Source organism: Glycine max, chromosome 6, assembly GCF_000004515.6.
Source record: "Glycine max cultivar Williams 82 chromosome 6, Glycine_max_v4.0, whole genome shotgun sequence".
Lineage (NCBI taxonomy): Eukaryota > Viridiplantae > Streptophyta > Magnoliopsida > Fabales > Fabaceae > Glycine > Glycine max.
In genome coordinates, this window is record NC_038242.2 from 4,094,852 (window position 1) to 4,118,237 (window position 23,386).

Consider the following 23,386-nt stretch of genomic DNA (forward strand, 5'->3'; position numbering starts at 1 on the left):
AAGCCTCTCCAATCATCAGAATAAGGTTGTGGCTTTGTACATTTGAGTTTTGACCCTTTTATATCTAACAACGGTGGGAGTTTTGATCAAGCAGATAGTCAAGACTTGCGAAAATGATAATAGTCAGGAGTTGGTTTAGTATGTATTTCGGGCATCAATTTGTGTGCATTATGTCAATAAATCTTTTATCCAATGCTTAGTCCCAATTCTCAAAATGAATATTCTAAACTAATTCTGCCTTGCAAGCAATCGTAAAACAAATGTTAAGGGACTTAATTTAATTGATCGAATATAATTTATAAGTTATCGTAAATCTTATAATACTATTTTTGATTCGTACATGTCAAAGAACCGTAAAACAAATATTTTTGGTTCCTATATAAAATAATTGAAATCCAGAAAGAAAAAATTGAGATTACTTGGGCCTAATTGTTTGTAACACATTCTTCTTTGATTCCATACTTTAAACTTCAAATATATGCTTTGTAACAATCAATCAATTTACATTAAATAATAAGATTTTAAGTATTTTTTGTCCCTAAAATTATGATATCTATTTTTTAGTCATTCAAATAAAAAATTATATTTTCTATTCCTTCAAAATTTTAAAATAAATATTATTTTTAGTCACTTTGCTAGAATTTGAGGATTAAAAAAACAAATTTTATTCGAGAGACTAAAAAAATAGATCATCTAATTTGATAAACTAAAAATATAATTAAGTCAAATAATAGTTCATTAAAATAGAACGTCAGAGTCCATGATCTTATTAACTCAACATTTTAATGTTGATGTATCAATTTTTAAGCTATTTGATTTATTGAAAAAATTACACTCATCCATTCTCCATTTAATACTTATTACATGTGAATCCCCCTACTTATATTTCTTTTGCCTCCCTTAATGGTTAGTGATAATGTTAGTTTTTTCAAAAATATCAAAATAATTCTTACTAATTTAATCACATACATTGAGTAATTTGAAATCCTCCAATCCTCTCTGCCAGGGTTTGCAAAAACAAGAACCATTAGTGAGCCTAGTGTGTGTCATTTTGATACGTGAAGGGAGGTTAAGAAGAGGCGACCTCCAAAAGTGGGTTGAACATGCGATGGTCTTCAGTGGTGGTAGTGGTTGTCGCTGTCCAAGTCATGTGGTGATCGTCGGTGTTGCTAGTGTTTGTCATCTAGAAATGGATTGCGTGTGTGACCTACAATAGTCGTCGATATTGGTGGTAGTTATTATTCTTATTTGAGGTGTTGGTGATGGTTGTCATCCAAATACTGATTACACAAAGTTTCGTCCAAACACTGATTTCGTGCTCACTTAAACCATATTATTTTCAATTTTTTAATTGGGTTTTTCGATTTTAATATTGTAAAGATGATTTTAGTTGAAGACCATTTTTACTATCGAAATCATCCTACTATTTGTTTTGGAACCACTACATGTGTGGGAACCATTTGTATCTATAGTGGTGTTTTATGGAACTTTTTTTATATTTGATTTGTTTGTTGTCAATATGTAGGAAATATCATGAATGAGTTTAATAATTACTTTGGTCATCGTGTACTTGTGAATGAACAAGTGAATGATATTATGATTGAGGTTGTTCCTATAGTTAAAGATGATATAGTTGTCAATGAAAATGAAACTGTAAAGGTTGATGAAGTGTATGTAAGTGATGAAGATGTGTCTTTGATGAAACAGGGAATATTATTGGAGTTGTACATTCATATTCAGACAGGAATAAAATTGTTTCTAGAATTTTTTTCTATTTATTTGTTTTAAAGAATATTACATAAAAGATAAAATTGTTCGTCCTAACTTTTTTTTCACCACCGATGCACTCTATTGTTTGAAAAGCAAGATAAAATTGTAGTCTCAAGGGAAGGAAGAAGACCATGTGTTTGGAGCGTCACAAATATATGGTCATCTGCCTTGCGCACAACCATTTTCGTTACAAGGTAATAGAAAAAAAATCTAATAGAGGGGTCTAAGTGCATATTTTAAAGTTTATGAACCAGGGAGCACATGCATGACCCTTCGACCCAAGTTCTGAGGGTTGAATTGGACTTTCCCTAAATTTAAGATAAAACAAGACTGGAATGGCTACACCATAACATTAGGGGCCGAAGACAAAGGATTGAGACAGGAAAAAATACAGACAAGCAACCAATTAAAACAAGTTAACTGATAAAATTATGCAACATCATTGAAGGGTGCAACCTCGTTTAGCAGCTTCTTTTAACGCCATTCTTAAATAGCCAAATTAAAAGATTAGGTTTGGTCTTATTTTATTTCTTTTTGAAAAGGAAGTGTGCAATCATCCATTCTTCACCGTTATTATATGCAAAAGTTTCTGCTCCAACTATGAAGAATGCTCTCCAATAGGCAGTCCACTTGGTAGCTGAATCCTTGCCATACGTTGATTCCATAATTGGCTTGATGTAAGTCATTTTCTGGTCCATTCTTTTGAGCCATTCTTCACTGCAACATAAATTCATTTCGTCTTAAGTAATACAGTTCAAACTTTCCTTGTAAACAAAAACTATTCATGGAATATGACAAGATAGATTGCTGTAAAATCATTGAGCAATTTAAATGATTCTAACCTGGTCTGTGCGGAGTGTTTCCCATTTACTAGCCAATGGTTGATGACTGTAACATCATCCTGCATACATAGCCAAAGAAGTCAGTTATAGTTGAGCTAAACCTGGACGCAATATAAAGGTGTTACACAAAAATTTAGCAGGTACTTCTGCTCTTGCATTTTCTTTTTCTTTTAAGGAAAAAAAAGAATACTTTATCTTTTAGAATACACATCAAAATTTGATAGGATTCTGAAATACCAATACCATCAGGTAATAATAAAGTTATAGCATAAGTATCAAAGCAAACTTACTTGGAAATAAAGAAGTAGATTTGCAGAAGGCATAGTTGCTCCAGCAAAGAAGTATCTTGTAATCCAGTCATCTTCATTTTTGTCCTTCATGAAGAAGTAGCCAGTGGGTAAATGAATTGTATCCATGAAAAGTTAAGAACTCACTACGCTTTGTTAAGATATAATATCATAAACAAAACAACCAACAAATCATGATGGCCAAATTGATTAACAGCGTCATGTTCGGTTCACCTCAAAGTGGTAGGCAAATGCTTTGTGGCACATGATATGAACAAATAAAAGGCTATCCTCTTTCATCCATTTGGATATCTTCTTGAGAAGATCTTTATAGTTCTTCATATGCTGCACGAAGGTCAAAACTGACTTTAAAATTCAAGAAAACATGGCTTCAACACTAATTATTTGTTCACAAATTCTAACCTCAAACATTTCTATGGAAAATATTCTGTCGTAAGAAGCCTCCATTTCAAATGTGCCAATATCAGCAACTATAATATTCAAATTTTGCAGCTGAAGATCCCTGATAAGAGAGCAGCAGAAGAGAATGTGATTTTGATCATCATGCATTATTTAACTTAGTTTGCAAGCTAAATATTGGTTACACGTAAGTGTCATCTGTTATCAAGATTTTTGTTAACTGCATGACATACATAATGCTTTAAGCAAACAATGGAATATCAAACAGCTTACCGGCACTTCTCCTCAATATAAGTCTTTTGAGTTGTCGAATAGCTGATTCCTGTAACCCTGCAGTTAGTGTACTTCTTGGCAATGTACAAAACCAGTGATCCCCAACCGCATCCCAAATCAAGTACTGTATGACCATCTTTCAAATTTGATCTCTCGCAGCACAGTTTCAACATTGCTTCTTCAGCATCATCCAGTGTCATAGAGGCAGAAGGGAAATAGCAACAGCTGCATCAGTTCATGCATATACGAATGTTATATTAGCCATAAGGTCATGTGTGTATTTTGCCATTTTTCTTTCATGCAGACATATCTGTCAGTAATTTATATTGCCTGACATCCCTAATATATTCAATTTGCAACAGAAAAGAACTTGTTTATAATCTTTACAGTTCTGCTACACATAACTTAATCTGTACAGGAAACCTGCTTTAGCTAATCAAGTAAGCTATGACAAGGTTGTGCCCAGTGCCTACCATTCATCCTGTACACCCTTTTAGGTTGATCTTGCTGTAAAGACTAAGGGCCTATTTGATTTCCTTTTTGCTTTTTGGCTTTAAAAACTGTTCTTAAAAATAAATCCATGCTACTCAAAAATCAATTTGTCGTCCAAAATCTATTATGTTTTGAAATTTTTTTTCCAAAACATGTTTTTTTTTTTTTTAAAAAAAAGAAACAGTTGAATGATATTCTCATCCTCTTCTTCTATCTGGTGATCCTAGCTCAAGGGTGTGAGTAATCTGTAGTGGTGAGACATGAACTTAGTGTGAGTGTCCGGTTTATTTTAAACTAAAAACAATTTTTTAAAATAGAAATCAAATAAACAGGATCAATGTCTACTGGCAGCATAAAAGTCAAGGGAACTTCTAAGCTAAAACTACCAATCAACTACTACTTTATTTTTAAACCTTTTTATTATGAGTTTAATTTTAAAATATTATTAAGCCAAGACAAAAAATAGCTTGTGCAAAAGTCAGTACATAGGTTAGACGTTTCATAATCAGCATAAGGACAGATAAAGCAAGAGGGTAAAATTAATTTTTCAGTGTGAGCATTTTTTTTTTTAAGTACCTGAAATTGAGTTTGTTTCCGAGCACCAACTTGAAGAAAGCGGTAGGCAACTCATAAAGTTGAGAATTTGTCTCATCAGTGTCGATTGCTATGGGCATCTGTTGTAGAGCTGAAAGTGTAGCAGACATGAAATTCATCTTGTTCTTTTCTTTTCATGTGTGCAATTATAAGTATTGATAGTTTTGATGTTAAGTTAAGAAGGTAAGAGAGAGAGAGAGAGAGTACAATGCGCAAAGTGAAGGAGATCGGAGAGTTGAAGTTCGGAGGATGATTTGTAGCCAGAGCGAAGGATGTTAGCCGCCATGAAGCGACCATATCTCCTGGTGACAAAGTCAGGGAGCAAGTTGTGTTCGAGTGCAGCCAGAATGAGCTTCACCGCAGTGTTGTACGCAAGCTGCTTCATCCCTTCCATTAAACCACGCCCAATGGAACTTTCACTCAATGAGCAGAAATGGCAACAGCGTCTCCACTTAGCTTAGGCTTATATCTTTAACCTGTTAACATCAAAGCTTACTGTCACTTTCACATGTTTTTTTCTTTTTCTTTTACCGAGTATACTGTTCATTGATGGAAATCACTCATTTCGTCGGAAGGATGTTCATGATATAAATATTAGTATATCTCTCCTAATATATTTTCTGTTTCAAAACAATGGTCTTTTTCTAGTTTTTTAAACTATTTTCCCCAACAATAGTCCCGGCCATAATTATGAAGATAAATTAATACTTGCACTCAAAAGAAAAGAGACATTTCTCAAAAAATTAAGTTAGTGAATAATAGAATTAATTATTATTGGGGATTAGTAGAATAATTTATGATAAAAGTAGTAAAAAAATTAAAAATATTTTAATATAAATTTATATCAATTGAATATTTCTTAATACTCAGGTTCGAATTTAAACTCAACTATTTAATCAAAAAAACATAAATGACTCTGAGTTATGCCTCTCAAATATCATTTTTACATGCTGTCTGAGTCATTTTGGGATCCAAAACACGTTGCCTGAGAGTCTATTGGGTCTTTTTTTTTTCTTTTTTCTTGAAAATTGATAATCTGATTAGTTGATTTGAAATTATTCTCTCTCTTTTTTTTAAAAGATGACAAGTAATTTGAAATCATTGTTGTTAGTTGTGGTTTCAAATAATTATTTTTCATACACTATAACATTGCTTTTTTCAATTTTTTTTTTGAAGAATATTATTTCTTTTATTTATTCACCTTTTTTTTCCCTCTTTTTCCCGTGCTCAACACATTACACCGCTATCCAGCTCTCTGCTGCAGAAATTATAACTGAATGACATCCAACAATTTCTATTGAGCAAATCATTAAAATAAATATAACAAGATGTTGATATGTTTGAACCCAAAAATCCAATCATTCTCTCTAACGTAACTCTTCTTCCTCTTTATACACGAAGAATAAATAAATAAATAAAAAGAAATTTTATTTCTACAATAACGAATAGCGGAATAGACTCATATATGTTTAACATATTAGAAATAATTTTTTTACTTATCTATAATTTATAACCTATAATCTATAATAATTATATAAAAACTGTCCGGATGTTGGAAAGTTTTTTTGTCAACTTTTTTATTCTGCATTTTTTTCTCTCCTTTGTTATTTGCCATTCTTTATTGAAAATATTCGGTATTGAGAGTTCAAAGCATGGGTAGTTACAGTATGCTAGTTTTTTTTTTTTTTTTAAATGTATGGCTGAAAAGAAATGTAGCATTTTTATTATTATAGGATAAAGATAAACTATATTTTTAAGTCATTGAACTTTCGTCAATTTTCATTTTTAGTTTAAATAGATTAAATTTGTCATATGATTTTCTGTCTCCGCTTTGTAGAAGGGATTTCGTTGTGATTATTTTAGGTGGGCTGGTGTAAACGAAGGTGAAGGTGATGTGGATGATCAAATGGTTGTTGGAGCCATTGAAGAGCAGAATAAGAAGATAACTAAGCTGCAGAAGAAGTTAATGTTGAAGGCAGGAAAGGGTAATGTTTTATGGTTCTGGCTTTATTGTCTTGGCTGCTGATCATGTTTATAGTCGTGGTGTCTCTTGTTAAATGTAGTTAGTGAAAGACACTTGCAATTGTGTAATTTTGAAATAGTTTGTTTTGTCACCTTTGTTGATATAATCCTACTACCTTAAGGGCGTTGAATAGAAAATTCCAAAAAGATAAGATCAGAGACACATAAAAAGTCTTTAGGGTTCTCATGAGTTTATGGTAGATGTTGGGCTCATAAGCTAAGTATGAATTTATTTATCCGCTTGCACACCATCATTTTTATCCCCTCCACATCAACATCCCCTTCACCATCACATTTATGGTTCTTTTTGGTTTGAATATTAGTTGGAGTTGGAGATCATGTGGTCTGTTTCTTTCTCCCCTGACCTCATGCGCAGCATAAAATCCTTAATACATTTATAGGTTAGGGGTTCTAAGAGGTGAAGAAATTTTGGAAAAACAGGGATTTTAGAAGATTAGGGGAATTCACGTAGAAAGTACTGCTGCTTGTAGTTTAATTCACAAGCTAATTCAATACAAAATATATCTACTGAATAAAGACAAGAAAAAAAAATGCTAACAGCATAAAAAAAACATAAACCTTTGGGGTATTACAAACCATACATGGGGTCACAGTGCGAAAATAGGGTATACAACATAGGGAAATCTGATTGTCCTTTTTCGTTATATCCTCCTCACAGTTGTGTCAACCTTTATTCACATCCATGAAATCATTTATACTCAATAGTGACTGTGCTAGTTCTATGTACTATTGTTTAGAAACATGGCACCTTCCAAAATCCATTGTCGTGGAGAGAAAACAAGTTTCCTCTGTTTGATCTTCATAGCCCTTAAAGTTAAACTGTTCATGAAAAATTACTAACTTTGATAATTGTCGACATGCCTCACAAGTAACACTTTACAAGAGCATGTGTAGTGATGATAAGAACCAGTGGTTGTACTTGCGGCTATGGCCCACGAAACTGCAAAACTTCTTAATTTTCGACTTAGCTATAACTTGGGTGAGTATGGATTCCTTCGTAGGTTGTTATTACAAACCTTGGATCATCCTTATCTCTTTCAACTCTCTTTTTGACCTGCCATCCGTCCACTGAGCACCTATAGTAGTTCCTGGAATCAGATGTTCTAAATTAGTTAAATGCGTGATTGAAGTGTGGGATTATTTTTTAAGAGTATGAAAATGAGAAGTTCCAATTTTTTATATATTGCATGATCTAGTACTAACATGTGTTTATGTTCCGACCAATCTTGACACATAACAAAGTTTTTCAGTTTATAAGAAAGAGTTAATAAAATCTAGCAACATAAAGAGATTAATCAGAACTATGATGATCAAATATCATGCAATAATTTATCGTATATATATACCTTGGATTGGGGCTGTTTTTCACCATTTTCTTTCCGTACTTCCTCCACTTGGAGCCGTCGTCCAGTATTTCAACCTCTGACTTTGTTTTGAATGCAACTCTATCCCTGACTTCCTTCTTCTCACGTTCATTGCCAACGTCTCCTACGACACAACCAATGACGTAGAAGCCAAGAAAAGCAAAACTATGAGAAGATGCTCAATCAGTTGTACTGATATTGAATTACAAATTAATAAGTAAAACAAATTGCATTTCAGGAACTTGGCTTACTGCTAGAAGACTCTTCAAAGTGGGTGCCACTTCCTCCAAAGCCACCAACTTCATTGGCTTGATTGTTATGGCTGAAGGCATGCCCCGAAACAAATGAATCCGGGTCATCGTCTAGCCATTGATCATCATCAAAATTCAAGTGCTCAGAGAGCTCCAAAGGCCATTGGTTGGTGACATAATTGTCAGCTGAATCTGCTGGTCTTGGATTTTTATCTGTCATTTTGGCACCATTGATACGAAAAGAAAGGATCATGGTGCACATAATTTAAACTCCACAATCTTGAAATAGTTTGTTTTGTCACCTTTGTTGATGTAATCCTACCTTAAGGGCGTTGAAATATTAAAGTTATCACGTATTAGTTATTCAAATATGACTTTTATTGGAGATATGATAATTTTAGGACTGGAACTAATTTGACCTGACAAAATATATATTTTAACTTATAAGTACTTAGGTGTTAATTTAATAATTTTTATCTGTCACAGATTAATATGCGACCTGTTAAATGTTAATTGGCTATTGAGTGGCGTGGTTAGACCAACCCCTTTGTAGAATCGTAGCTGAGAATTACAAGTCAAAAGTGATCGACGGTGCTTTGAGGTCTCATGGAAGACTAACTCGGGCATTGAATTGGTTTTGAAGAAATTCCAATTTCAATTTTTTTTACTTTGTTACTCAGTTGATTTTGTTTTTTAAATTTAAATTTAATTTAACCTAATACAATATAAAGTTATTTGGATGTTGGGTTGCCGGTTAGGGTTATAAATAAGGGAGTGCTGTTCATTGTAACTAATTAAGACTTTTTTTTTCTGAGCCAATATTAGTTGTTGATTGTTAATTTTTTTTTTGTTGGTAGAGAGATTGGAACCCACACATCTTCTCTCCTTCTTTCTCTCTTCACACATTGAACTAAGTACATACGTGAAAAAATTTGTGTAGTTTTGTTAGTTTATTTGTTTATCCTCTCTTTTGTTGTGGTGTAAGCATTGTCATCTATTAGTTGTTGAATGTTAATTTTTTTTGTTGATGGAGAGATTGGAACCCTCGCATCTTCTCTCCTTCCTTCTCTCTTCACAAATTGAACCAAGTACATAGGCGAAAAAATTTGTGTAATCTTGTTAGTTTATTTGTTTATCCTCTCTTTTGTTGTGGCGTAAGCATTGACATCAGGTTCAGCTGGAATGATTGCTTCGCAACAAATAGGCAGTGGAAAGGGTATGCATGGGTGCTGACAGGCAAATGAACAATTCAAGATGGTTAGAAGCCAATGTCTACTTATGAGTGAGGTGAAGAAGCAATAACACCAATACCAATGCCTCTTTTTATAGTGTCTTTTCCTACAATTTTCATTTAATGAAAGATTATCTTGCAAATTACTATCATTTTAATAGCAAAAGTATAATTTTAACATGTCAATTATTTCCCTAAAATATGAACGATTTTGACTTTGTATTGAAATGGGACACCAAAACCATCGTGTTGACTCAAAATGAAGTCCACTGCTTTCACATATTCTTGAATTCATATACAGCTTGTCCAATAAATGAGCTTTCATAGACTCTAGTTAGCTTTGATGGTTGACAAAACTATAGAGCGACTATAGATGTTCGATAACGTGGAGAAGAAATGAATCAACGATTTTGCTAGACATTATACATAGTCCCCGTAATTGGTAAAAGGTACCAAGGAAGTTCACGAGCATCTTCCTCCGATACCGAATACATATAATATAAAATTTATAACAACTCGTACTTCTTCTTAGTTAATCAATTAAGTTAACTTCTTTTGGTAGAATTATATGTGTAATTATTCAATTCAAAATTTAATCACACTTAAATTTTTTATTCCTTTTTGAAGATGAATTATTTGGAGATCGAATCCATATTATTTCTCACAAATTTGTGTGTTAACAATTCAATTACATTTGAATATATACCATCAATTGATCGGCTCCGACTTAACATACCAATTTTCAAGACAAAGATTGAATTTCTTGTGGGTAGCTTGATTTGGCATGTGTCAAATCAGAGCATCCACTCTCCACGTAACCCTTATTTCTAGGAAGCGTCGTGGATATTGCTTTGAGGTTATATCACTACTAAAATTTACAATATGATTTTAGATTTTATAGTCAAACATGTAGAAATATTGCGGCACATGTAAATGAATTGCCTTCTTTCTGTCATTTTCAATAGCAATTATCTCACACTTTCATTTCCATTTGTAACTTTTTTAATTATTGGAATTTAGTATGAAAAAAGTGAGAATAATCGTTGAGTCTACCAGAACATGCTAATGACACTGAAAGTGCACATTCACCTAGCAAAAAGACTAGCTAGCCTGTGCGATGATGGATCAGAAATTACAAAGAGACATTACTGCTCTTTTACAAGTTTCAATTATAGAGGTTTAAACTGGGTTTAAAAAAATGATCATTGTGTTCCAAAAACTTATTTATGGTGTTTCAAATTGTGTTCTGAAAACTTAATTATGAAATGTGAAAGAAAAATTAGATTTTTTAGAATTTAAATAGCGGAAAAGTGAAAAAAATCGAATACATAGTTTCAAAATTTAAATTTAAAAAATCAATTCTTATTTCCATTGTCTTGAAATTTAAACTCCAAAATAATGAAATGAAAAACATGTGTAAAAATATTTTGACCCAGATGATGCGAACCTAAGTAGGAGCGGATCATTTGATACAGGTTATAAAGGTTTTTGGATGACGCCACTTCCGGTGAAGGAAGATAAGTCAGGGAAGCCACTCCCGATGAAGGAAGATAAATTTGGGTAGACGCCACTTTCGGAAGATAAGTCAGACTAGACGCCACAAGGATTAACTTGATAAGTCTGAACAAGGAACCCAAAGAGAAACTCTCGCCCAAATGAAAATGACAAAAGTTTTTTGTGCATGGAAAAAAAGAATTGGGAAAAGAAACAAGCATATAACAAAAATGCAAAGAAAAGGCTTTTGTATCCGAACCTGAACCCAGAAGTAGGAAAGCAAAAGTACGCAAAGACGACAATAATAGTGTTGTCGTTTCGAGCAAAAGAAATGAATGACAAATAGACCACCGCAAGGGCAGAGAAACAAAAACAAACAAAACGCAGCACTTGGTTGTGTTTGAGTTGAGCTTGCGCAAAACCCCTAAACCCTGTGAATGAAGAAGAGTGGCGAAGAAAATGGGGGCAAGTTCAAGCTCAAGGGTGCGGATAGGTCAGCGTACTTCGCACGCAGAGAGGCAGCCAAGGTCTTGAAAGTGGTTCTCGAAGGAGACGCTAAGCGCCGCGCTCTTGCCTCCATCAAATCCCTCATCTATCAACCTTCCGTTAGAAACAAGAAAGCCACATTCGCTCTCATTTGTCAAACCCTAAAACGTAACTAACTACCTACCTTTTCCTCTCTCTAAAATACCATATCATTTCTTTCACGTGTTCTTGTGTTGTGTTTTGTTTGGTCCCCAGATCTTCCCATTATCAATTATGTCTTGGAAGCTGCTTCTATTCTCAACAGCAAGTGGAAGGTCATAGATATAATTTAACTTAGTCACATGATCTTTGATTATCCCTCTGTTGGAAAGTTCATATCATAACACAGCATCTCTCGTGTAATGTTGTTGGTTTTGCAGAGGCAACGAGAATTGATTTATATCATTGTCTATGATATTCTTTTCGGCCAGGTCAGGTGCTGCTTTTCCATTGTATTGTATTTCAAATTGAGCTTGATACTGGACACTTCTGTTCTGAGGTTCTTTTAAACAATTCCTGTAGGCGGTTCCACTAGTTGGTGATGCAGAGAAGTTCCTTATGCGCCACCAAGATGCCCTGCGTTCTACTCTCAAACAGCTTTTGTTGCAGAGAAATGTCAAGACAGTTAAACAGTTGATTGCTCTGCATCAAGTTCCTGGTCAGTTTCATAGTAAACACAACATCTTCCCTTTTTTTTATATACTTCATTTGATATTATTGCTGTGTTCATGAGTAGTTGTCACTTGCTGCTTTATTCAGTCTATTGTGATAATGACTTGAAGTTGTTCAAACTCTTCTTGTGCAGATGTTTCTGTACCTCGATATGTTCGTGTGAATACACTTAAACTGGACGTCGATTCTGCCTTGCTTGAACTTCAGAAAAACTACTCGGTATTTTACTCAAAAATATTGATGATCATCAAGATCCTATATCGTTTCCTTTGTTTTTCCTGGAAAGTATCTAAATGAATTAATTAAAAAGTTTAAAATGTGTACTTTCTTGATTCAAAGTTCAAACTATTGCTATAGATTTTGGTGGATAAGAATTATTTATTTGTTGTCAAATAGGTTCAAAAGGATCATTTACTGCCTGACTTGCTGATACTCCCACCAGGAACTGATTTACATGATCATCCTCTTGTCAAGAATGGCAGTATCTTTTTGCAAGTAGGAATTACCCCTCTCCTTTATATGTTTTTTTCAGAGACAGCTTGTTCGCATACAAGCCAAAAGTGCTGTTGAGAGCTTCTCTACTAGAAATTTAGAGCTTTTTCCAGTAGAGAAGCTCTTAAAGCTTTCAAAAGCCCTTCTAGCTTTGTATCAAAACAGGCTCATGAGAAGTTATAGATATGAAATATAATGACATACTGACATGGCTATTCTGATTGCTTGTTTTCCATTCTTGGGAATCTTTTTCCTAACATTGAGACAAACTTATGTTAAGGGTAAGGCAAGTTCCATGGCAGCACCAGCCCTTAGCCCTGAACCAGGATGGGAGGTGAGTTATTGCTGCATTATTTTATAAAGAGGTTTTTCACTTAAGATATAGATTAGATTCAATTGTAGGTACTCTGTACTTATTTCCTCATTGCCCTTGTAAACATCACCTGTTTCCATCTCATTTCTGAACCCTTGCCCCCCTTCTAGGTTCAGAGCTTTACTTTGTGTCTCGCTACTCCTTCATTTTGCCTTCTTTAAAAAAAAAAAAAAAAAAAAACTTCTGGAAAGAGAAGAAAGTTTCACCTTTTTTGCTTTTGACGGTAAATTGTAAATAAGTATCCTATTTCATTGATTTCTGTCTTCTCCTTTCTTCAAGATTTTTCATAGCCATTTATAATGAAAAAATAGGTATAGAATATAAAGAAAAGAATTTGGAAGCTCTACTGGATTTGTTTCATGAGAAATTGTAGTCCAAACTCCAAAATATCTCATGCAATGTAAGTAAATACCATGATAGATAAGGCAGGAGCAAATTACCCTTCTATCTAGACTGAAACAAACTTGAAACAAATATGTTTTATTCAAAATTGACAGATTGTTCTGTATATATGGGTCAATATCTTACTAGTTGCACTCTTCAAATATATTTCAAGGTTCTTGATGCATGTGCAGCACCGGGAAACAAAACTGTTCACCTTGCTGCCCTTATGAAGAGAAAGGGTAAGATTATAGCATGTGAGCTGCAAAGAGAAAGGATTAAGCGTTTGAAAGACACTATAAAGCTATCTGGTGCTTCTAGTATCCTTTATTATTTTTGTAATATCTAGATGCTTACTGTTAGCTTTTCCAATGTCACAATAATCAGTGACTTGGTTTTTTTTTGTTTAACATCACTGCCAATGTTAGTTGTCCAGAACTATTTCCTGCATATCAATGTCTCCACAGCTGAGGAGTGAGGACTGAGGAGCATTAAAGTCTGAGACTATTCTTTACTAAATTTTCAGTTTCTGTTGCTAACTGTCAAACTTAACCCGAAGCTCAGACATACAAGTCCTCAATGATGATTTCTTGAACCAAAATCCCAAGGATCCTTCATATTCCAAGGTGAGGTATATTTCCTATTCTCTAGTTTTATACTTTTATGTTTCATGGGGCTTATACTGGAGTTGCTACCAACAGTTTGAGTGATTACTTTGGCCTGTAGTTATCAGACTTGACCATTTATTTAATACATCCACTGATTTATTCTAGACTTCTACAATTACTATTTCTAATCAATTTTCTTCCTCTGACCACATTATCAATATATTTTTGCATGGCAATAAGGAAAGATATCGGGGCTGGAGAATTCGGGCATTCTTTGTTTGTTCTTTGTATGAAGTGTGTATAATCTGGAGAATGCTTTTGGTGGGGGGGCTTGGTTTCCGTACAAAAAAAATTGTACCCTAGAGAGAGATTATTTTCCATTCATATTTTCTCTGATTGGAGGAGTTAACCCTTTTACTGAATGGCTAATCCTGCTTTTGTAAGAACCCCAGCTGTATTCTTTAAAGTTCTGTAATAGCATCTTGATGTTTTCATGAATTGTGAAACGAAGATACAAATTATCTGATGATTATTTGTTGTCATACAAGTTGCAGTATTTTTTTATTTTTTATTTTTAATTACAAATTGCAGTTTTACTTGATTCATCCGTGTGTTTGTGTGTCTAACTATTGTTAGATCTATCATGGCAGGTGAAAGCTATTCTTTTGGATCCTTCCTGCTCTGGTTCTGGGACTGCTGCTTCAAGACTAGACCATCTGCTCCCATCTAAAGCAGCAGGTTACATTTAGTTCTGTGTTGTAGATTGTATCTGCGCAGATATCAAATTATGTGCACATAGGAAATGCCCATAAGTGTGTTTAAATTTACCAGTGGTATTGAAAAAAAATGGTTAGCTAATAGTATTATCTCAAACATCAAATATCATGTATCATGACTTAGTTTGTATTATTTGATAACATTTTTGTTCTAGTGCAGATTAAATATTATTGTGAACTTTTGATTCCATAGGTCAGGATACTGATACAGAAAGATTGAACAAGCTCGCAACTTTCCAGAGAAAGGCTCTTCAACATGCTTTACTTTGTGAGTTACTTCATTTCTCCTTGCCAGTTCATTTTTATATATTTTCCCGATTCTAGATTGTTTAGAAACGTAATTAACAGTCCCCAGATTCTTTGTGGGGGCAGCTAAGAACTTTAGGTTTCCTTTTCTAAATGGTTGCATTCCTTAATATACATATGAAAAATATGAACATAGATCGTACATTATTGAATATGTGAAAATTAGAAATGTTCCTTATAGCACACGCTTAGCTTTGGGCACAGTAATTCAAGGAAAGAATTGCTTTTATTTGGCAGTTCCAGCTGTTGAAAGAATTGTATATAGTACATGTTCAATCAACCAAATTGAGAATGAAGATGTCATCAAATCTGTTCTGCCCATAGCCGAATCAAATGGATTTCAATTGGCAAAACCCTTCCCCGAGTGGCAATGCCGTGGTCTACCAGTGTTTGAAGGCTGTAAGTACTATTCTTATGCTTCATCACCAATTCCCGGCCTATCGTCGCTTAACACTTATTGAAGATTTTTAACGCTGTTTGTTTTCTTACCTTTCAGCTGAATGCCTGGTTCGGACAGATCCTGCTAAACACGGCGAGGGTTTCTTCATCGCTTTGTTTACTAGGAAAGATGCTAACTTTTCAGGGGGCTCAAATAAAAATGAAACTAGAATTTCCCACAGCACTCCCGAAATTAAAAACGCGCGAAGAAAGAAGAAACGCGTACCGTTTGTTAGCACTAACCTATTCAAAATGTGGTTATATGATAGTACAATTGTTAAGTCTTGGCGGTCGAATTGAAGGGATAGAGGTGGTGGTTAGATACAAAATTATACTTCCTTTATTGATGTCCGTCTAAAACCCATTTAGAAAATGGATTAACTCGAGTTTGTATTTTGTTTTCATTCTGTTACATTTTAAAATAATTTTCATTACATTCGCTCATTTTCTTTCGTGCCTATTTATTAAAAATTGATATCAAGACTTCTGTCTAGCCTAGGCTAAAAAAGTAGCCTTCCATGATATACCGAACCTGAGAAAATGCACCATTATTGAAAGAAAGCGCGACCAAGGTATACATACATCTATTGTCGTTCGCGTTTCCACTCATTAAAATTGTATTGAAAATGTTACCAGTACCCTAAGGCTATGTTTGGATTGGTGGTGAAAAAAAATGAAACAGAATGGATCAGAATATAATGGAGGAGTGGAATGGATTGAAATGAAATGAATTCAAAATATCATTCTATTGTTTTGCTAATTTTTAATAGAATGAAACAACTTAAATACCTCACACCAAACTTATGCAGCAAAATCATTTACATGATAAGCAATAGGATTGACGACAAAGATAATGAAGAAACTGTGTACGTATTAACAGGACATTCATAAACATTAGGAAAAAAGTGAAATGATCCACCAAGCAAGAAGAAGCACGTAGGGATCACATGTAACTTTGACCGGAGAAGTAGACAGCAACACCCAAGAGGAGGAAGAACTCCCACGGCAATAGTAGGAAGTGATATAAAAAAAAATATAACTTTTCTCTGTTCTCTGTGGAGTGGGAAATTTGTGCTCCATCTTCTGCACCCCAAACAAGAGTGGAGTGAGATCCATCAGTTACCATCCTCTTCCATCCTTATTTTTTTAAGCCAAACAATGGTATAATTTTTTCACCCACTCCACTCTATCCCCAATCCAAACATATCCTAAATGTTAGAATTAAAAGGGAGTAGTTTTTTTTTTTTTTTCTAAACGTAGCAGGGAATTTTGTTTGAACAAGAATAGGACCACTGACAGTTTTCTCTCGTGCTTGGACTCGGACTTTTGATTTTCTAATTTAACTGGAATAATTTTATGTCGATTGTTTAACGTGTTATGTAATAAAAAAAGATAATTTAGGAGGAAAACTTTTTTAAAAAAAAATACTTTTTATCTTTAATAAATATCTGATTTTTAGGTTTATTTTTTAATAAATTTTTATTCTATTTTTAAATTTCATATATATATATATATATATATATATATATATATATATATATATATATATATATATATATATATTCCCTATCACTTTTTTTAAAACGAATTTTATGTTTCTTCCCTTATAAATTAGGGAATTTTTTTCAAGCATATATAAAAAAAATAGGAATTAAGGAAGTTAAAACTCATACAAAAGCATGCATTTTATCATCCATGATCAAATTACAGTGTGATAAGCATGAAGCAGAGACGGAAAGATAGAAAAGCATTGGCACACAGAAAACAAAAACAGGGATAGATAGCGTTGGAAGTTGGAATTCAGGCTATGTTGACCTCTATAGTCTTGGGCTTCTTGGGCTGAGGAGGAGGCAGCTTATTGACAGTGACAGTGAGCACACCGTCTAGGCAGACAGCAGAGATAGCATCGGTGTTGGCATTCTCAGGGAGAGTAAACTTCCTCATCAACTTGCCAAGCCTTCTCTCCATCCTCAAATACTTTCCCCCTTCTTTCTCTTTTTCCTCCTCCCTCTTCCTCTCGCCGCTTATCAGAAGCACGTTGTCGTCCTCCACCTGCACTTTAATGTCCCCAGATTTCAGGCCAGGCATGTCGATCACGAAAACGTACGAGTTAGGGTACTCCTTCACGTCAGCAGGAGTCGCAGCCATCGCCTTGGCGTCGCGCACGTATGTCCGAGTCGGAGCGTTCAAGTTCTTCTCGGCGTCCTCCGTCAGATCCATGATTCTGTGCAGAGTGTTGAAGAATGGAGAGTCCAAATCCATCAACCTGATAGCCATTGCCTTCTCTTTTCTCTTGTTATCGTGTGCCGGTAGCCGGGTGCATTTTCGGTATTTATAAGGCTGACAGGAATGGAGTGGTAGTTTCCAGAGCCTAGGAAGTTCCAGGAGGTTCGCTTCTAGTATGCTCCAGAATCACAACAGGCCTGGTCTTTGCTATGGCCCATTTGGAATTTCCGTCAAATCCAACCCCATTCATTCCGTTTACCCAATTATCAGAATCACAACTTACAGGCCTAATAAATATGTGTTAAATTGTAATTTTGGTATTTTTAATTTTTTAAATTTTTATTTTGGTTCTTTGAATTTTAATTGTATTATTTAATTCTATAATTAATTATTAAAAAAATTGAATAAAAAATTATTAATCATAATTTTCTGCAATACCATGATCCTTCTTTTTTCTACAAACACTTCTTCTATCTTTTTGTCGCACATAACTCTACCGATAATAACATCATATTAGGATTGATAGTAATAATTTTTGTTTAATTTATAATTAATTTAATATTTTTAATAATTAATTATTAATTAATAATCTAAATGATAAAATTTATAAAATTAAGAAAACCAAATATTACAATTAAAAATAAAAAAAACTAAATAATAGATGTGAAAAACCAAGAGTATCAAAATTATAATTTATATCAATAATAATAATAATAAACTTAACATATAGAGAGGGGAGGTACATCATACATGTGTGGCCTAATGGCATTGTTTTGAATGCAGAGTTGGCTTTGTATGGGTGGCTTTTGATTGAATGCCTGATACGTGGTTGTCCCACGGGGTTTTTCCCTTTTCTTGCCTCCAAAAAGGGGGAGATAGGGTAAAAAATACTGAGCTTTGAAATTATATTGTTTTGTGAATAAAATATGTACTTCATTTGTTTTATATATTTTGGCTGAGGATGATAAATTCATTCGCACTTATGCTGATCCACCAGAATGATAAGTGATGAGGCATCGTAATAAATAATAAGCGTGGGAGCGCAGTTTAGTACTCATGTCACACTATAATACCTACCCATCTTTCCGGTACTTTCAAATTTGTTGAATATACACACCCATATTCATATATCTATGCCTATAAATAGGATATGTTGCATAAAGTATCTCAGTTAATCTTTAACTGTCTATATTAGCTTCAAAGTTTATTTATTTATTTGATAAATAATTTTATTAATAGTTTCTTTTAGTAATTTTTAATATTTTTTAAATGTTATTTGAAATAAAAAAATTTAAAATATTAACTTCTAATTTTTTATTTTTTATCCTTAATATATTTATTAAATTTTTTGCTTACTATTTTCAAATAAATTATGTTTTTATTATTTTTTTTAATTATTTTAGACTTTTCAACTACTCCAATAATTAATCTTACCAAACTCTTATAATTTAATAACTAATTTTTTAACTTTCAACTCACTTTTAATCTATTTTTACCAAACATAACCATAATGAAAATTACCCATTTGATATACATATTCACTATTATCAATTTAGCATTAACTGTTTTTTTCATTATTATCTATCCAGAAAAAAAAAATATTACCACCTTCAAAGCATAAACAACATACTTAATTGTCTCAATATTACATAAATTTTTCTGTAAATAATGAGACACAAAATTCCTCATTTGTCCCTAGTTATAATAAAAAAATCAGTTTAATATAAAATTATAAATATTTAATACGGAATAAAAAAATTATGCAATACTAATTATGATATTGGTTATCTAAAAATATATAATTTTTATGAGAAAATATATTATTAATCATACATGTTATTTTAAATTATTAAATATCTCACACACAAACACACACACACACACACACACACACACACATATATATATATATATATATATATATATATATGATTTTAACTTTTTACAAAGTTCATATAGCTTATTTGTTGTCATTTTGTTTAGTAAATTGTCAAGGAAACTTAATTTAAATTGTTGAATATAATGCATAAATTATTAAATGGAATACGTAAGTTATTATACATTCTTGATATTAGGTTGGATTTCAAATTATTAAAAAGGTCTGCTAAACTGGTGAATAATCAAGTCATACACGTGGTCAATGACCTCTCAAGTATAAGATGGTAATCAATGTTATTATCTCATTTGACCTCATCACCGATATAATACCTAAATTACAGTTATAAAAGAGAACTTTTAACAAAAATCATTATTGATAATTTTTAATGAAAGATTCAACTCTTAATACAAATCCATTTTCTAAACTTAATATTAAAAGAAACAAAATATGTTGCAATAAGAGGATTTATTCTCTTTCTTTGTCATTTTTTAATTATCTTAAATATTTTATAATTAATGCTTACTCTAAAATTTTTAGTTCAGTGTATAACCATTTTTTTTCTGACGCCATGCTACAAGACTAATTTTACTCCGATAAAATTGATTCAAGGCAGCGCTAGTGGGATTCAAACTCTCTTATTGTAGGTTTATATTTTTTTGACTAAAAGTCTCTTTACTTCCATCAAATTTTATTATGAAAAACAACCATTTTATACTTATGATAGTATATATATTAAATTGAAAAAAAAATCATATTCGAAGAATAGACAGAATTTTATTTTTTTTTACATAGGATAAGTGTATATATGTATGACAAAACAAATCATACATGGACAATAAATATAATAAAAAAGAGAAGAAAAATAAGAGAAATAGTGATCAAGAAAGAACAAACTCTGCAACAAGGTTGTAAGTTACTGGTGTGATGAGGTGCTAATTGATGTTCACGTTGGAGAATATTGAAGAGTTCTAAAACCAGAGGCTCAAGAAACATTAGCCAGCCTTATCATGTATGTATGACCCACCGTACGTAACAAAAGGAAGTCATGTCTACGGGTCGAGTCCAATAACCAATTTGTGCTCACTTTTATTATTAATTTGTGCTCACATGACTTCAGTTTTCTTATTATTATAAAATAAAAAGAATTTGTTAATAATAGGAAAAATCAAGCATTAGTAAAGTGCGAGATGTTGAATCATGAATGAGCTATATATTGTTTTTTTTTATAAGCACGAATTGAACACAAGATCAAATTTTACTACACTCAAATACATGTTGAATCAATTAAGCTATACTCGTGGATAACTATATATGATTTAAATATAAAATAATGTTATATCCTATAAGTTCTCTACAATTTTTTAATATTTTATAAAAATATTAAATGAAAAAATAAATACGTGTCATTTATATTCTGAAAACTCAAAATATTAATGTTATACTTCTGTACAAATTTTCTTAATGTATTTTATAAAAAAAAATATGTATATTTAATCCTTTGAAAACATAAACAATTTAAAACTTTACTGTACAAAACAAGTGGTTAAATAAAAAGTGTTATACGAAGATTTAAAATTATTTACTTAAGAAATATTTAATACTTTATTTATCTAAATAAGAAAATTAGTGAAAGATTTATATGCAAAAATTTTATTACGAGCATTGTTATATTATGTGGCACGAAAAATGAAAATATCAAAGGAAAATGTTTGGTGAGCATCTTATATACTATCTAACATCTAAAAATAAAGTAAAAAAAAGGTAAAATATATATAAGAGAATTTATGATGTTATAAAAAATAAAAGATATTAATAAAATATATAAAATTATGAATAATTCATGTATTACTTTTTAACACTAGTAACAAGCGCAAAAATGAGATAGTTAAAACTGAGTGACCAATCACACGGAATCTTTGTAAAAAAAAAAAAAATCACGGAATCACCTGTCATCATTCATGAAAAATACGAAAAGTATCATAACTTTTAGCCACGTATTCTGGAGTTAGTTCTGCAATAGAAGTCTTATAACATCTCATATTTTTCTTATTATTATTCGTGTAAATTTCGTGTGTGTACTGTGCCATGTTTTCCATTTTCCATGCAGAAGAATAGTGTGATTTTTCAGTTACCTTGAAAACGCTGCACTTGACCAACATTATCGTTTCCGTGAAATTATTATTATTGTTTTATTATAACAATTATTAAATGAACTTTTTTTAATCGTAATATTATTTCTGAGCATCTTCAGCGCTGTTGTTTAATGAATTACCTATTTTTAGATCTCATTGCTTACGATTTTTTTACCATTAAGCATGTGTTTTTTTTTTTGTAGTGTTGAAATGAAGTGGAAAGAATGGAAATTTTAAAAACGTTAGTGTGAATCCTACCTCTTCATCACATTACTTTAATTAAAAAAATATTTCTTTTCGTTTTTATTTTATTATATTTGTTTTTACTCTATCAAACATAACATAAAATAAATTTATGTGACATGTTGGATTGTTTAAAATTAAAATCTAATTACTTATATAAGTAAAGATGGCTTATGTTTTAAAAAATATTTTCTTATAATCATCATCTTTAAAAAAATATTTTAGTTAGTTTTTAAATTTTTTTATAAGCTAAAAAACTTATTTAATTATATAATAAATAATTTTTTTCGGTTGTATAATAAACAAATTTTCTTAATAATTTTTAACATTTTTTGAAATGAAGCTTGAAGTGATATTTTTTAAAATACTAACTAATTTTTAATTATTTATATCTTCTTTCACTTTTTTAAATATATTTATTTATTTGCTTGATTATCTTTTTTAAATAAATCATGATTTGATTATTTTTCTATTATTTTATATTTTTTTAAGTATTTCAATAGTTAATTTTATTAAATACTTATATTCAAAACTTGCTTAATATCATATTATCATTAAAATAAAATATGTATAAATTATTTAAGTATATTAATAAAAATAAATAACTCAAGATGGAAAGTCTCTTAAATTATACCTATTTGAGATGCATTTGTACAATTAATACTAGTGTGATAAACAAAGCACTTATTTAGATTAGTACTAGTATACTAGTACTTTTGTTCATTAAAATTCCTTACAAATCACCGATTTCTAAAACCTCAGCATTCAGCAATGCTGCTGGTGCTTAGCCATGGTCCGCAATTGAAATGCGCTAGCCATTAAAGATAAGTCCTTAGTCCATTCACATCTCACCCACGGCTGGCTAATGCCGGAATAAGACTGTCACTTGAGCCCTATCAGTGGCCGAGCAACTTCATCCACCATAAATCAACATCTTTCATTCAGGTTTATTCCAGAAAAAAACCAACTTAATTCTTAAAAAAATTAATAAAAAGTTATTATTAAGAGCACCATTTTTAAAAATTAATAATTTAAACGCATAAGTTTTGTTTTAAAATATAATTATATCTTTTCTGTAATTCACTAATTTACATTTTATTAAGCTGGACGAATAAATTCTTGTTGAATAAACATTTTATTACTAGTATTGTTTTTTGATCGAAAAGAGAAGAAGAAAAAAAAAGAAGCGATAAACATTACTAAATGAAGCGATTTGCTATGAACAGGAAGATAACAAAAAACCGAAAATTGACCAAGACAGGAATGGACACGTG

General features: G+C 31.9%; 4 protein-coding genes across 4 annotated transcripts; 1 reads left to right on the top strand and 3 right to left on the bottom strand.

Annotated features, from left to right (window-relative positions):
- Positions 1 to 1,957: 1,957 nt before the first annotated feature.
- LOC100807054 ((S)-coclaurine N-methyltransferase) lies at positions 1,958 to 5,235 on the bottom strand. The gene is made up of 8 exons (XM_006581233.4): positions 4,886 to 5,235; positions 4,661 to 4,769; positions 3,593 to 3,817; positions 3,323 to 3,422; positions 3,134 to 3,244; positions 2,903 to 2,986; positions 2,613 to 2,671; positions 1,958 to 2,487 (listed from the first exon to the last, which is right to left on the bottom strand). The coding sequence occupies exons 1-8, from the start codon at positions 5,070 to 5,072 to the stop codon at positions 2,295 to 2,297; spliced, it is 1,068 nt and encodes a 355-aa protein (XP_006581296.1). The 5' UTR covers positions 5,073 to 5,235; the 3' UTR covers positions 1,958 to 2,294.
- A 2,034-nt stretch (positions 5,236 to 7,269) lies between these two features.
- LOC100808823 (probable WRKY transcription factor 50) lies at positions 7,270 to 8,598 on the bottom strand. Its single transcript, XM_003527704.5, has 3 exons — positions 8,337 to 8,598; positions 8,068 to 8,209; positions 7,270 to 7,809 (listed from the first exon to the last, which is right to left on the bottom strand). Exons 1-3 carry the CDS (start codon positions 8,596 to 8,598, stop codon positions 7,686 to 7,688), a joined length of 528 nt encoding a protein of 175 aa, XP_003527752.2. The 3' UTR covers positions 7,270 to 7,685.
- A 2,718-nt stretch (positions 8,599 to 11,316) lies between these two features.
- Positions 11,317 to 16,076, top strand: LOC100811850 (25S rRNA (cytosine-C(5))-methyltransferase NSUN5). The gene is made up of 13 exons (XM_006581234.3): positions 11,317 to 11,715; positions 11,803 to 11,861; positions 11,967 to 12,017; positions 12,109 to 12,244; positions 12,392 to 12,477; positions 12,655 to 12,753; positions 13,031 to 13,084; positions 13,680 to 13,824; positions 14,069 to 14,130; positions 14,763 to 14,850; positions 15,082 to 15,156; positions 15,432 to 15,593; positions 15,691 to 16,076. The coding sequence occupies exons 1-13, from the start codon at positions 11,499 to 11,501 to the stop codon at positions 15,930 to 15,932; spliced, it is 1,476 nt and encodes a 491-aa protein (XP_006581297.1). The 5' UTR covers positions 11,317 to 11,498; the 3' UTR covers positions 15,933 to 16,076.
- A 1,207-nt stretch (positions 16,077 to 17,283) lies between these two features.
- LOC100499658 (class II heat shock protein) lies at positions 17,284 to 17,968 on the bottom strand. The gene has a single exon (NM_001250957.3). The coding sequence runs from the start codon at positions 17,907 to 17,909 to the stop codon at positions 17,433 to 17,435; it is 477 nt and encodes a 158-aa protein (NP_001237886.2). The 5' UTR covers positions 17,910 to 17,968; the 3' UTR covers positions 17,284 to 17,432.
- Positions 17,969 to 23,386: the final 5,418 nt, after the last annotated feature.

What these genes read in the sequence shown, in the direction of transcription:
- LOC100808823 (XM_003527704.5), bottom strand. Translation starts at nt 8,598, where the DNA reads ATGTGCACCATGATCCTTTCTTTTCGTATCAATGGTGCCAAAATGACA. An exon ending in CTTTGAAGAGTCTTCTAGCA is followed by an intron (nt 8,210 to 8,336) that starts GTAAGCCAAGTT and finishes GTTGTGTCGTAG; the next exon opens with GAGACGTTGGCAATGAACGT. An exon ending in AAAAACAGCCCCAATCCAAG is followed by an intron (nt 7,810 to 8,067) that starts GTATATATATAC and finishes ATCTGATTCCAG; the next exon opens with GAACTACTATAGGTGCTCAG.
- LOC100811850 (XM_006581234.3), top strand. Translation starts at nt 11,499, where the DNA reads ATGAAGAAGAGTGGCGAAGAAAATGGGGGCAAGTTCAAGCTCAAGGGT. An exon ending in AACTTCAGAAAAACTACTCG is followed by an intron (nt 12,478 to 12,654) that starts GTATTTTACTCA and finishes GTTGTCAAATAG; the next exon opens with GTTCAAAAGGATCATTTACT. An exon ending in GCCCTGAACCAGGATGGGAG is followed by an intron (nt 13,085 to 13,679) that starts GTGAGTTATTGC and finishes ATATATTTCAAG; the next exon opens with GTTCTTGATGCATGTGCAGC.
- LOC100499658 (NM_001250957.3), bottom strand. Translation starts at nt 17,909, where the DNA reads ATGGCTATCAGGTTGATGGATTTGGACTCTCCATTCTTCAACACTCTG.
- LOC100807054 (XM_006581233.4), bottom strand. Translation starts at nt 5,072, where the DNA reads ATGGAAGGGATGAAGCAGCTTGCGTACAACACTGCGGTGAAGCTCATT. An exon ending in GGAAACAAACTCAATTTCAG is followed by an intron (nt 3,818 to 4,660) that starts GTACTTAAAAAA and finishes GAACTGATGCAG; the next exon opens with CTGTTGCTATTTCCCTTCTG. An exon ending in AAACACTCCGCACAGACCAG is followed by an intron (nt 2,488 to 2,612) that starts GTTAGAATCATT and finishes TTTATGTTGCAG; the next exon opens with TGAAGAATGGCTCAAAAGAA.